The sequence below is a fragment of the Vombatus ursinus genome, unplaced genomic scaffold (genome assembly GCF_900497805.2).
Source record: "Vombatus ursinus unplaced genomic scaffold, bare-nosed wombat genome assembly UNPS02014791.1, whole genome shotgun sequence".
Classification (NCBI taxonomy): Eukaryota; Metazoa; Chordata; class Mammalia; order Diprotodontia; family Vombatidae; genus Vombatus; species Vombatus ursinus.
The window spans coordinates 31,355,478-31,371,378 of NW_020954569.1; the positions used below are offsets into that span (position 1 = coordinate 31,355,478).

At 35.0% G+C, this 15,901-nt stretch overlaps 1 protein-coding gene across 1 annotated transcript in view; it reads left to right on the forward strand.

Annotated features, from left to right (window-relative positions):
* The window catches only part of CTNND2 (catenin delta 2), a 912,708-nt gene that overhangs the window by 198,974 nt on the left and 697,833 nt on the right, over positions 1–15,901 (forward strand). The window contains exon 2 of the mRNA XM_027869022.1: positions 11,110–11,222. Within this exon, the coding sequence (XP_027724823.1) occupies positions 11,110–11,222 (113 nt within the window). The remainder of the gene's footprint in view (positions 1–11,109; positions 11,223–15,901) is intronic.

A 15,901-nucleotide genomic window follows, 5' to 3' on the forward strand; every position in this document is an offset into this window, starting at 1 on the left:
TCTGGGGATGGAGAAGATGATTCTCATTTAGACTGATTGTTTCAGGTTGAGTCCCTAATCTCCAATGAATAACTATACTCCTTTTTTTATGTTCTGAGTTTTGCTTCTTTACAAACACAGAACCTGGAATTCTCTTTCTAGTGATTCTAGAAAATAATATGGTAATGGAATACTATCGTGCTATAAGAAATGATGAATAGGCTAACTTCAGAAAAACCTGGAAAGACTTACATGGTCTGATGCTGAGGGAAGTAAGCAGAACCAAGAGAACGTTGTACACAGTAGCAGCCACTTTGTGGGATGACTAATATTGATAGACTTAACCCTTCTCATCAGTACAAGGATCTAAGATATCTCCAAAGGCCTCATGATGAAAAATGGTATCCACATCCCGAGAAAGAACTATGGTGTTTGAATGCAGATCGAAGCATACTATTTGCTGTTTTCTTCTTCTTCTGTTGTGTTTTGTTTCCTTTTTCTGGTGGTTCCTCCTATTAGTTCTAATTCTTACTTACAACATCACTAATGTGAAAATATGTTTAATAGGAATGTATACATATAGCCTATGTCAGATTGCGCACTGTCATGGAGAGGGAGGTCAGGAGGCAGGGGGAGAAAAATTTAAAACTCGAAAGCTTATAGAAGTGATTGTTGATAATTCAAAATAAATTAATTAAAAAAGAACATAATATGTAACAACATCTACTAGAAAGAAGTCAAATAATCCCTCAAACAACACATTTTATTTTTATGACTTCTTTATTCATAATATTTTTGTTCAATATTAAAATAGGTTCATAATAAGTAAGATATATGCCCATAAATACATTGATAGGCAACCCACTTGAGTAATTTTTCTTTTATATAGGCATGTGCAGATACAGCTACTAATTGTATCAGGTACAATGTTGAAGATTCCAGATACAATTAAGATATAACTGAGGCTGCAAAATAGGGCTATCATGAGTGTTCTTAAACAAAGATATTCAACCGTGTGATGATTATACATAAATTACCTAAAAGGTGCTACACACAATAAAGGGGTTCATTGATCCTTCCTGATGTGTGATTTTAATTATGCAGAGGGTTTTAGTTCTCTGGAGACATAAAGGTTCATATATTTTAAACTGGATGTAAGTGACCTACAATCAATAACTGATTGTAGTTGAAATAGATATTTTAAAGTAAAAGGCATTTGGGAAAAGCCAGGCATTTCATCAAATGTATTCCCCCCATCTTATTCTTTACTGTCCTATCTGCTCACGTCCTTTTGAATTCAACCTGAGTAGTTGGTAACAGTATGATATTGTGATTACTGAAGGATAAGTGCTTAGGATTTAAAAATGGGAGGAACCCCATGAATCATGTAACCCAGGGGTGGGGAACCTGTGGCCTGGAGGCCACATATGGCCTCTTAGGTTCTTAGGTGTGGCCTTTTGACTGAGTCCAAATTTTATGGAGCAAATCCTTTTATTAAGGGGATTTGTTCTGTGAAGTTTGGATTCAATCAAAGGGTCACACTTGAGGACCTAAAGGGCCTCATGTGACCTTGAGATCACAGGATCCTCAGTTTACAAATGAAAACTAAACAAAATAAAACAAAAAACAAAATCTGAGACTTGCAGAGGTGAAAGACCTTGCTCAAAATTGCATAACAGTATACTGGTGGAGTTGGGACTATGCCTCATATCTATTTATTTCTATTGATTATTTCCTTGACATGAATCTAGGGCATAGAACACTGATTGTCCTACTCATCCCCCATTATGTTATTCATGCCCAACATGGAAAACTGGTAAAACATAAATATATTTGGTAAATATAGTGAAATCTCAAGTTGTATTTTGTTTCGATGGTATTGCATTTCATAAAGAAGCATTCATAAAACATAACATTTATGGAGAAAGAAGATGATAAAGTCAAAATAGGGGAATAGGAAACTGTAAAAAAAGGAAGATCAAAATGTGGATTATTTCCAACAAAAAATCCTACTCAGTGTTGGAAGGGACCATAGACATCATTTGATCCATTTATTTTTTCTATACCATACTAAGACATGTAATCCACATTCTACTTGAGCAGCTCATGTGACAGGAACTGGTTGCCACATGAATCATGTGACTTTCATTGTTCTTAAGCTCTAGATATACATATATATACACAAACATATATAAAACACTCCCTCAATAATCTTCATTCCTGAAATTTTCACCCCCTTGAGCAATGCAGAATGGGTAGACAGGAGTAGTAAAGTGTTGTATGTGAAGTAAGAAACACTTCAGTTTGAATCCAGCCTCAGGCTGTAACTAGCCATGTGACTCTAAAAATGTCATTTAAGCTCTCTGACCTTCAGCACTTTCATCTGGAAAAATGGGATTATAATGTCTACTTCATAGGGTTATTGTAAAGATACAATGAAGTAATGTATACCAAACATTGTGCTAACAAAATATTGTTTAAATTGAACTATATTATTACTCCCTCTTGTATATATAGTTCACAAAATATCTGAAGACAATCATTACTTCTCCCCTTAGTCATTCCCTCTCCATAGTAAACCACCCTATTGCCTCCAGTTATGCTTAATAAGGTTTGATTTCCAGATGCTCTATCAATCTTGCTGCCCATCTCTAGATTTTCTTATTTGTCATGTCCCTGCTTAATATATTACTCAGAATTGGAAACAGGATTCCAGATATGAGCTGGATAGTTAAGAGCAATCATGGGGCTATATCTTTCCCTAGTCTGAATATTATGTTTCTGTCATTCAGATATATAGGCAATTAGACCTAATAAAAAAGAAGACATGGGCAGATATTAAAGTGTAGTCATTGTATACACAATATTTTAGTCAATTTCCCTAATGCTATTAATTACCTTAAATCTTAAAGTAACATTCCATGACTTAATTTCAAGGCATCCAACAATAATGAGTTATGTGCATAACAAGGACAGTTTTACAAAAGTTCAGAAATATCACTGGAAATACCTGCAATATTTACCAAATATGATTGGTTTTTGCATCATCAGTAATTACTGGACAATTTGAATTTGAACTCTGAGATTTTTCTGATTGCATGCAGTCTTGCCACTGATGAATCAGGATAATCTGAGTAAACAACATGTATTTGAATAAACAAGATGTAAATGTGGGGTCTTACTTCTGGGAATAGGGAGCAAAATATTAGGTCTAGAAATGGCAACAGAAAGAATGTACAGGCTGATGACAGCTAAACATTTGCAGCTCTGTGGAATCAAGGAACAAGCTAGGGAAAGTAGATTTTATTTCATCTTTTAATGTTTTTAAAGAGCAGTTTAGAAAAGATGCCTGTGACTCAGCATCAATGTGCGGTGCCTGTCATCAGCTGTCTAGCTGTGTGCTCCAGGCTGTCCCAATGGTCGCTTAAACATCATAATGTCAAATTTATAAATTTTCAGGGACATCCATTTGTCAGAATTTTGACTCACTGATGGGGTCTCTACAGATTTATACCTGACAATGTCTTGTTCAGCTTCATCTTGACATCATAGCTTGGTTTTCATAGATTTGTTTTGACGCTTTGCATTTGTCTTCCTGATCTGCTGTTATTTGCATAACCTTTCAATGTCATTGCATAGGCTCTCTTCTTTCACATGTGACAAAATGGTGTACCTCAGTAGGACAAAATTAATGTTGTCATGAGATAGTGATGATGAATTCAACTCATAGCTATAGAAGAGGAATGAGAGATGCAGGAAAAAAAATATACAGTGAGTGCCTTGCCTTGTTATGCAGTATGGCTAAAAGGAAACAGATTCTGGGCATAAATAGAATGTCAGCACAAGGGAGCACCAGACAACTCAAAGAGAAAGAGATCTGTTCATAGGGTCCCAAATAACCAAAAAACATGCCATTTTGTGCTCAGTCTCCTGTTTAATTATTTGTTAATCAGAACTGTTTCCACATATTCAAATGACATTTTTGACTAGCTTTTGGGGATCTTGTGATGAATGAGGCAAGAGGGTGAATGAGAAGAAGCAAAGAATGGTTTGGAGTGTGTGGGGGGTGGATATTGAAGGGGAAAAAATAAAATCACAGGAGCCACTGAGCTCATTCTAAAATGTCTCTTTGCCCTTCACATTGAACAGTAAACAAAGTTGAAAGAACTGCCAGCTTAGCTTAGATGCACTGATTCACAAAATAATTTGCATGTTGCTCCTTCATTGAGCCCTTGTGGATCCCTTTGAATAAATGGACATATTTTGTGGGAAAATAGTACTATCTGGCCCAATAAGGACATTTGACCACCTTACCATACACAATTTCGTCAATTTTCTGGGGGGAAGTGATCTGGGAATGGAGAGGAGGGAGGGGTGCAATTTGAATCACAACATTTAGAGCCAAAAGGTACCAGAAAGTTTAGATGTATAGCCAAGCCACTGTATTTTATAGAGGGAGAAACTGAGTCTGAGTGATGAGGTAATATTTACAGTGGCTAGAGTGTTGCATCTGAAGTTAAGACAATCTGGGTTCAAATTATTCTTTAGACCTTTTTTATCTGTATAACCTGGGCATAATTCTCAGTCTCAGTTTTCTCATTCAAAAAAATTGGGATAATCTTAGCTTTAAAAAATGCTTACCTCAAGGATTGTTGTGTCAAATGAGATAATGTATATAATGTGTTTGCCAATGCTAAAATGACCTATAAATGCTTATTGATATTATTTGTTGTTGTCGTTTACTAAATCTGTTAATCCACTGTTGTAGGAAACTCTCAGTTATAATAATTACTATTATTGTTGTTACTGTTATTTGCCCAAAGGCAGGCAGTAACTAAGGGGCAAAGTCCCTATGTCAGAATCATTTCAAATTTGCTGTTGCTTTTAAAATGGTGGCTTTATGTAGTATCCCAAAAATCTTAATTCAGCTTTAAGATTTAATAGCTTAAATAAACTTATTATGTAAACAAATGTAATTATGATGTTATGTTGTTTTATATTATGCTATGTTATTTTAATTAAAAACTTATTATAAATAAGGATTAATAGCTTAAAGCTGTACTAAGACTTTTGGGATCTCTTGTATAATGTAAAGAATGCTGGGATGGCTTTCAAGATCCCTGAATTGTAGTTCCAAATCTGTTACTAATCAGCTGTGTAACTTTGGAACTACTTCTCAGGAAAACAGTTTCCTCATCTACAAAGTGAGAGTGTTAAATTTTGGATTGCATTAAATGATGCCTTGTTCCAAGTGCTTAAGGAAAGAGAAATACTTAATTAATCATTGGGTTATCTCACACTGATAGACAAAGGGGCAGATTTTCCTTTTCCCCCCCACAGATTAAGATGGTGAATTACTAGAGAGGTTTGAATGATTGGGCAAAAGTCATGGATAAGACAAAAAGAGCAATTAGATCTCCTGTGTCCTTTAGACTATGAATCCCTCCTTTGAATAAATGAGTTGCTTGCATAATATAGTGTCAATAGGTATTAGACTAGTGATTTTATTACTATAGGGCATACCCCAATGAAGAAAATTCAACCAATGTGGGAAGGCACCTTTTCTCCCATCTTTGCCTTAGAACATTGCCTAGACTAGAGCACTGAGAAGTGAAGTGACTTGCCCAGGGCTTCACAGTCAATATATGTCAAATGTGGGATTTGAATCCAGGCCTTCTTGGTTCCCAGGGCAGCTGTCGATCCCACCATGGTACACTGCCTCCTAAGTAGTAGATTCTCAATAAATGACTGTTGCATTAATAAATTAAATCTAATTTAGCAAACAATTATCAAGCAGTTCTAGTGTGCCTGACAAGACATCAGAAATTAGGGAAGATGCGAAGTTTAGAAAAGACAGCAGCCTTATTGCATACTAGTAATCTCATGAGGAGATAGAGCATGTGGATACTGAATAATACATGATAAGTAGAGAGGTATAAAAGTACTGGTAGTACAGTGAATAGAGTGCTGGCCCTGAAGTCAGGAAGATCTGAGTTCCATTCCAGTCTCAGAAACTTCCTAACTATGTAGCTATGAGCAAGTTATTTAACCTCTTCTGTCTCAGTCTCCTCAACTGTGAAATTGGGATGATAATAGCACCTACCTCCCAGATTACTGTGAGGATCAGATATGGTAATATTTATGAAGTGCTTAATAGTGCCTGGCACATGGGAGGAGCTTAATAAATGCCTTTTCCCTTCCCTTTTCATCCTCCCCTACTCTCCCATGCAGGTCTGGGGGGAGGAAGGTCATTATTGAATGGAAACATCATGGAAGACTTCATGGAGGATGGGCATTTGAATGATGGACAAAAGAGGATATTTAAAGTTTAAGGGGAGGGTCAGCTAAGTGGTGCAGTGGATAGAGCACTGGTCCTAGAGTCAGGACAACCTCAGTTCAAATCCAGCCTCAGACACTTGACACTACCTGTGTTACCCTGGGCAAGTGACAACCCCAATTGTATTGCCAAATAAACAATAAAGTTTAGAGATAGTAGAAGCAAAACAAGAAAGCACAAGACATATTAATGGGTCATAAAGTCATACAATTTGACTAATGGATATCATACATAGGAAGACAGGATGATTGAGTTCGTGGGGGGCCTTTAATGCCAGGAAATAACACTACCTTGTTTACTTTCCATGTTGAGCATAGCTGTGAGAAAACATATTTTAAGACTGTTTGCATTTACTTTTTTCAAAATGAAAAGAAAAATGAGCATGATTTAACTAATGCAAAGTTATTGTCAAACTATAAAATATAAATTATAAAAAAATATATAATATAAAATGTAAATATTAATAAGTATAAATATTATAGAATATTATAAAATTATAAAAAATAAAAATATAAAATATAAATTTTAAAGTTGCCCAATCATCTTTATTCAACTGAAAGGACTCCCTAAGATTTATACATGTAATTTGTTAGAGGTGAAAAATATTTAAGATCCATCTTTAATAAATTGTAAGTATAATTTCATACCCTTTTATTCACATGTTCTAGATAGTTATATTATAGTTTCAGAAAAATTAATTTCTAATGATAATCTGATTATGTATGCTCCAAAAAAACATATTTATGGCCCATCATATAATCATCTTTGACTTAAGTCTTACTCTGACACCCTTTGTAGCATGGAGGAACACTTGTATTTTTGCAATCTCTGGCCTATCCTACCAAGGTTTAAAGATTGCAGATTGGAGTCTGGTACAAAATTTGTATCTGTTATTTGAATACTAGCCTAGATAAGCATAGGTCATTAAAAGATTGACCACCAGGTTATGAGCAAAACAAATCAGGAAAGTTCTTTTCTTTTTTTTTTTGGCAATAGGAGTTAAGTGACTTGCCCAGGGTCACACAGCTAGTAAGTGTTATGTGTCTGTGGCCAGATTTGAACTCAAGTCCTCCTGAATCCAGGGACTGTGCTCTATCCACTGCACCACCTAGCTGTCCCCTAGGAAAGTTCTTTACAGAGTATTGTGGGGTTTCCAATCTGTGCTGGCAAAAGGACAAAATCATAGATGTGTTCAAGGATTGAATTGCAGTACATAGTGGATAGAGAGCTGATCTTGGAATCAGGAAGACCTGGGCTCGAACCCCACCTTTGACACTGGACAAGGTATTAACCTCCCAGTACTACAGGCATCTCTCTAAGACTTTAAGACTTTAAGTTGCAGACTATGTACTGATTTCCATTGGCAAATGCAAGTTCCTCAAATCCCCCATGAAATCATAGGTCCTCTCTCATCCCAATAATAATACTAGTTTGTCTCTGATAACCAAATTTCAGAGATAGAGGTGTGTGAGTGTGTGTGTGTGTGTACTTATCTTCCATGGTGTATGTACAGGATAATTTGATGTATTTCCATATGTGACTGGATAAAAATCACTCTTAATAATTCCATTTAATTCAGTAAACATTTATTGAGACCCTACAACAACCACTATAGGATAAATATAAATCACTAAAGTATAAATAAGACACAGTTCTTGTCCTCCAAGACTTATAACACAGTCAGGGGAAGAAGTTATAACACATTTATAAATTTGAATACAAAGTGGAACATCAAATTATGTGAGAGATCTATTGGAGGATTAAGTGATTGCTTCCACCTGAGGAAATCAGAAAAGACTTCATGATCAAGTCAGCATCTCTGATGGGCCTAGAAGGATGAATTAGGTTTCAGAAGTCACACTTGCAGGCACAGATAGACTGGCAGGAAATGAGAGTTGGATTCTAGGCACAAGCTAAGGAATAAGCAAAAACACAAAGGCCTTTGTTGAAAAAAATGCAGAATACTCATGTCTGATCCCTCATTATTTCCAAAATCATCATATAGTTACTAAAATCTACTCAAGTGAGAGGACACATGACATATTGGACAGAGAGCTGACTTAGGGGCAAAAGAGATCTGGGTTCCAGTCTTGTTTCAAGATGTGAACCCACATCTCTTTAACTCTCCTGGTCCCCTGAAGTTCTGTAAGTTAGTGAACCTATCCATGACCCCAAGACAATTCTCTCCAGCTATTCAATTACAAATAAGATTAGTAGACGAAATTTCTCACAGTGTCCTTCCCCATATGGATAAAATCACATTGGCCCAATATATTATTTTACTGAAAATATGATTGCATATTTTCAGTCAGATATGCAATGGACTTGTGATTTCTTATTCACTTCCTCCAAAGTAGATTGGTAATATCTCTGACTTAGAAAAGAGAACCTAGGAAGCTGCTTAAAGTACAGAGAAGTTCAACATCACTCATCTGTCTGGTGCTAGAGGGGCAATTTGAACCCAGGTTTTCCTGACTCAGCCCAGAATTCTATCTATTATTCCAAACCTACTTTAAATTGTACATTTGTATGTATGTACATATGTATATGCATATGTGTATATTTATGTGTATGTATACACACATATATACTTATATATGAAACTCAAATGTATTCATTTCTATATTCTTTTCACATAGTCATCTGTGTTGTAAAATATGTATGCCTATGGCTATCACTATTCTTTTGGTGACATCTGCATTATTACTACTATGATAATCATTATTATTTTTATTATTATTTTCCATATTAAAATGTTAGTGCTCAGGAAGCAGGATTCATGTTCACTTTACTTTATATGGGACCTGGCATAGTAGGCAAAACAGTGGAATGCTACTAGTAATTTTTGTAATTTTGCTTTTGTTGAATTCTACCTATTCTTTTATCTCTATGCATCAGTAGAAATTTTATTTTCCATATGAGAGTTAAAAGGAGGGCCTGTTCTATAATGAATAAAGTAGGTTGGGGGTAAAACTCATTTTAATGACTATGAGGCTAATATTTCCCATCTGAATTGGTTATCATCACTGAATAAAATGAACCAGTAATCTATTTATGATAAAGTGATGCCAAAACATTCATTTGCAAAATGAAAAAAATTAATCAACAACTGGTTGCATTATTTTATGATGCCAAATAAGTTTTTTATTTTATTTTATTTTATTTTTACCAAATTGACTACTAATCTTTAACTGAAAGGAATTAATTGAAAATATATTTTTGGCATTATGTAGAAATAGCATCAATCACATCAGTTGGTAAACTGAACAGCATTTTAGTTTTTTTTAATTTGTGAACCGAACTTTTTATTCTTCCACTTGTTCCCATCTTGTACTTTACACCAAAATAGTGCTTATCTAACTCACTGTTTCTTGAATATATGTTCTAATTTTTCACCTTTATACTTTTTTTCATGCTTTTCTCTATGCCTTGATATTTGTTCTGTCATGCTCTTCCTATCATCTCAGCCCTTTGAAATCTTAACCATCTTTCAAGCTACTAAAATGCTACTTTCCTCATTGTTTCTTATTTTTCCCACTTAGAAATTATATCTCTTTCCTTCAACTTTGCAAAGTCATTTTGTTGCTCTTTAATGCAGTGATATTCTGCTTTGTAATAGTTATTTGTATCTTGCCTGCTATATCCACTATGTGGATAGTTCATCTTTGTATCTTCTTTTGCACCAACACAGTCCTTGCAAAGATTGTATTTCATAAATGTTTGTTGAATTTAGTTAAGAAGAAGCTTAATATAAAGCTAATGATTCCTTGAGCCATTGTGAAGAGTCTATCACAATCATGAAGTACTCTCCCTGGAATGGTCCTACAGAATCAATATGGATTCACTTCCCATGAAAAAGTATATCCCTTTAGCTGGTTGAGCCAAAATTTTCTCCCTCTCTTTTTTAAATGTTATTCATGAAATGCCTAACATAAAAATAGGCATTTCATGAACAGTATTTTTTTAAAAACAATATCAAATGCTCACCTACTTATTACACATTGAGTTTGTGTTTTTGTTCATTCATTTTGTTTTTTTTTTCTGGAAAAAATTTAAGTTCTATTGCTCTGAAAAATATGAATTAAAGGTATCATTAATTCAACATCAAATAGGAATATCTCAAATGCAGACATTTGAAAATATAAGGAGTAAATTAAAATATAAGGTCACTGACTTACAGTGTACAAGTTAGTTTTATATTTGGAAAAAGTTGAGACCTTGCAGATACTGTTTTAATTATTATGCATTATGAAATGAAAAACAATGAGTTGATCTTTTAACAATGCTTTTAAAAGGACCTTTATTCTTAGGTGGTTAGAAAGATTTTTTTTAATCATATAAATCTACAAATGGATATTTGAAAGTTAGTGTTTATTTAATCTAATAAAATATAAGATTATATTATCTATTTAATCTTAGCCTGTACAGAAATGCTACCTTTATTTGTAGTACTACAAATCCTTAAATGAATAGAGCTAAAGGACTAATTTATTTCCTTTGGTGGCATCAAATGGAGAAAGATGTGTTAGTCAAGTTTAAATGTATGTGACTAGCTTGCTTATTACTTCAAAGTACTTTATAGTATTGCCTGTACTGAAGTGATGTCTTTATAGCATATAATCAGTGATTGGTTTTATCAACTACTGGTGATTTCTTAAACCCTTCTCATTGTTCTCAAGAAGCATCCCTTAATCCTTTCTTCGCTTTTACTTGCCTCCCTTTGCACGTACCCCACTATTTCCATTCTCCTGTTCATATAACTCATGAAATGAATGTTGGTCATTTTATTTCAGGAACTACAGTTTGAAAGACTGACTCGAGAACTGGAGGCTGAACGCCAGATTGTAGCCAGCCAACTGGAGAGATGTAAGCTTGGATCGGAGACTGGAAGCATGAGCAGCATTAGGTATTGTACTAACTGCTCTTTTTGCTCTTGCTGCAGTGAGTTTCATTGATAGGAAATTGCAGTGTTTATCTTCTTGTTACACACTTGGCAGTGGGATTGAGGCATTGAGTTGGATGTTGGAAAAGGCAGCGAACTGGCATGGTTTGTTACAGGCATCTGTTTTGGTGAAATTAACGAATTCAATGTATGCAGACTCGACCTCATTTTGCATAGGTCAGCCCAGAGGAAGACTATATTTGTGACTTGCTTGAACTAGGGGGTACCAAATTAAAATCTTCATATTTTATTATTCTATATGATCCAAGATGAGGGCTTATTGCTGTTGAAGAAAAAAATCAAGTAAGATAAAGAGGAAAATAGTGCATTTTTAGAATTGTGGAGGGAAAAAAATTAGCTTTTCATTTATGTTTTATTGCTTATTTTTTTAATTCCTGAAGAACAAAGCGCAAGAAAAGGTATATTATTTGTTAAAAGATTCAGCTAAAAATCTTACAGAGTTGCATGGCTTTGATCTTGTCTAAAATGAAAGAACTATGCACACATATATGCATAAGTGCAAATACACACACATATATTCAAAAGCATATATTCTCTTTTTGTCCAGACTTCCATATGACTAGGAAGGTATTCATCTGGACTAAGATCATTATATTATCAACTTAATATATACCTTGAGAAAAATTCTTGCTTTAATTCCAGTTTTCCAGGTAGATTAAAACAAATAGGCAGAAAAACTATATCAATTGTCCAATGAACATATGATACTATTACTATCAATAACACTTTCTGTTTTAAAAAAAGATACAGCTAGTAGTATTAGTAATATCTTCCATTTATCCTATAATTTTTTCCTGTTTGCTGATGAATAGTGAGTAGCTTTTAAAAATTAAAACCTCTAGGTTATCCATTTACTGTTTTAGTATGATTTTAAATGAAATACCTTGTGTAGATGATTTGCAGAATATAACAAGAGCAAGGAAAGTGGTTCAGGGAAAGGAAGCTTTTAAAAAATAGTTTAAAAGCTAACTCCTGCTTTAGTTAATTGTTCAAGGAGTTAAGCGGAAGTAGAAGGATGTATGAGATAAAAAAATAATAATTTAGAAATTCTGCATATATGTGTATCTTTGTCCTTCATCTGATGATATTCTTTGCTAATGCTTAAACTGCTTAAGAAGCTGGATATATGAACTCTTATTGGTTTATAATCACTGTTCTATAGATATTTATCTTGAATTAAATCTGATATCATGTTAATAACTGTCAGTTTCCTAAGGAGCCTATTGGCTTTCTCTCTTATTTTTTTTGGTTTGTCATTCATCAGTGTACTTATTACAATAACAGAATCAAACAAGTTGGCAACTTTCATCTTTGTGCACCTGATACAAATCTTTCTGTATGTAGGATTTCTTTTGTGTACTCTAATATACAGAACCTCAGTCTTTGTAGTCTTAATACCACTTTGCCTTTTGTGAACTCTTAATGTATGTCTTTGTGTTGTGAAACTCTGGCAACTGGCTCATTTCTCATGGGAGAGCATCCCATTCAAAACTTTTAGCTTTATTAATTTCTGCCATAAACTAATAGTTTGCTCATTGAGCAGTAAAGCACTGAATTCATTAGGCGCCATTAGGTGGTTTATAAAAAAATGAAAAAAGGAAAGAGGTAGCAATCTGTTAACATTCGAATATATTAATATCACAGACAAAAGAGGGAACCTGAAACGTAATCTAATAGCTTTTGCCTCTCTTTGTTTCTTTAAAAGAAACATTTTAAAAGGTAGATTATGAGGGGGAAATGACTAGGCTAAATTGAATATATCTAGAACTCTTTCCAAGGCTTTTCTCCAACTACTTTGGGAAAGAGCAGAATCACATTTTTATGATCACTAACTTGCACCGTTATGTCCTCGTATTGATTCTCACATGCTTTGTGAACTTCCCAAAGTGTCCCCATTTATCTGTGAGCTGCCAGAGTCCACATGTTCCAACACTTGTATAAGATGGATGAACATTGTATGAAGGGGTTGATGATATAACTTTAACATTTGCCATAGTTCAAAGATTTGGTCTTCTTTGGTGCATTGTGACCTAACCCTTTTTTTTTTTTTTTTTAGTTATTCCACTGAGCATGAAAGAGCAAGACTGTTTGAACTGGTTCATTTTGCCTTTAGGAAATTTGCTGTTGTAGTTGTTAAGAATCCATAGAAGTATACTGACGATGTGCATAGTGATAATTTTATACATATGATTAATTCCATTTTAAATAGTTGTCTGAAGCACTTTATGCTTCATGTTTACAAAGCTCTTTACATGCACTATCTCATTTGAGCTTCTCAACAACTGCTGGGAGCTTGTGTAGATGTTCTTCAGTCATTTCAGTCATGTCTGACTCTTTGTGACCTCACTTGGGGTTTGCTTAGCAAAGATACTGGAGTAGTTTGCCATTTCCTTCTTCAGCTCATTTTACAGATGAGGAACTGAGGCAAACAGGGTTAAGTGACTTACCCAGGGTCACATGCCTAGTAAATTTCTGAGGCCAGATTAGAACTCAGGAAGATCAGTCTTCCTAACTCCAGGGCCAACGACCCTATCCACTGTACAACTTAGATGCCCTGTGAGCTAGGTACTCTGGGTATTATTCAGATCACTTTAGAGTGGAAGGTATTGAAGCTCAAGAGATTAATTGACTTGCCCATGGTAATACAGTTAGCAGATGTCAGGCACTGGATTCAAACCCCAATGTTCCTACTTCATTCACTCACTCAGTAAACATTTATTAAGCACCTACCATTCAAGACAATGTGCTAAGCCCAGGAATATAAAGAAAGTCCAAAGACAAACAATCTCTGTTCTTTAAGAGTTCACAATCTGATAAAGGAGAAAAAATGCAAACAATTATGTACAAACAACTTATATATAGGATAAACTAGAAATAATTAACAGAGGGATGGAAGCAGAATTAAGGAGGATTGGATTGGGAAAACCTTCCCGTAGTGGTGGAATTTTCGCTGGAATTTGAAGGAATTTGAAAGGATTTGAAAGATGGAGTACCTAGTTCAAAGAACAGCAAAGAGGCCATTTTCACTGGATTATAGAATATGTAGAGATAGGTAAAGTGTAAGAAGGATAGAAAGGTTCAGGGTGGGGTTTGGTGTATGTGCAGGTAATAAGGGGCTTTGAATGTCAAAAATAGGATTCTATATTTGATCCTATAAGTGATAGGGAGCTACTGGAGTTTATTGACCAAATTGCAAGACATGTTAGACCTATCCTTTTGGAAAATCACTTTGGTGACAGAATGGAGGATGCATGGGAGTGGGGAAGACTGGTGGCAAAAAGGTCAACCAGCAAGCTACTGCAATTGTCTAGGTGTGAGGTAATGAGGGCCTAGACCAGGGTAGTGGCAGTGTCAGAGAAGAGAAGGGAGTATAATCATAGGAAGTACAAGAGAATATATGAAGGTAAAATTGACAGATCTTGGGAACAAATGGGAGTAGGGTGGGGTGAGAAAGAATGAGAACTGTTCAAAATAACACCAAGATTGTGAGTCCAGTTGACATGGACAATGATGTACTCTCCCAGATCCTGCACTTAAGGAGGGATTCTCATTTCCTACCTGGCTGCAGGACTTCAACAAGCCTTTTGGCTTCTTTTTGTGTTGTTCTGTCCCCATTAGATCATCACCTCCTTGAAAGCAGACATTTTCTTTTGCCTTTCTCATCACTTAGCACAGTGTCTAGAACATCAGTAAGTGGTTAGTAAATGTTTAAAAAAGCAAAGTCTTTCCAATTTTGGCCATATGAAATATAAAGTATTTTACAGGACGTTCATTTTTCAGATATCCAGTAGGCAGTTGAAGTGATTTTGTTGTTGTGTTGTTAAGTAGTTTTTCATCCATGTCCGATTCTTCATGACCCCATTTGGGGTTTTCTTGGCGAAGATATTGGAGTGGTTTGCCATTTCCTTCTCTACCTACACCTAGCTGCCAGTGAGACTGAAAATCAATAGAGATATTAGGGTCAGGTAAGTAGATATGAAAAACATTAGTTTCAGAATCAAATACTCTGTTCGAACAGGCCACCCTACCTCTCTTATATATCTATCACTGTATGAACAAGCATGTTTTAATGAATTCATGGTATTGATATTGGAAAACAATCAGTAAACATAGACTGATTTTAATAGGGTAAGTTGGGAGCAAAGAAAAACTTCAATCTCTGGTTTCTGTTTTAAGATACTAAAAATATTTCTATGATTAAAGACAAATACATATTTTAATGAGCAAAATGAGAATAGGAAAAGGGGGGATATGAGCAGCTAGGTGGTAAAGTGGATAGACTGCCAGACCTGAAGTCAAGAAGACTTATCTTTCTGAGTTCAAATCTGGCTTCAGACACACTAACTGTGATCTTGGGGAAGTCACATAACTCTACCTCAATTTCCTCATCTGTAAAATGAGGTGGAGAAGGAAATGGCAAACCACTCCAGTACTTTCGCCAAGAAAATCCCAAATGAGGTCATAAAGAATTGGACACAACCGAAAATGACTGAACAATAACAAAAAGAAAAAAAAATTCTTTTTCTAGACCTGGAAAATAATGTTCTTTTTCACACTGGGAAAATTTTGAAAATTTTTGTGGCATAAGGCCAGTGCATAGATGCCAAGGTTCAGAACTTTTG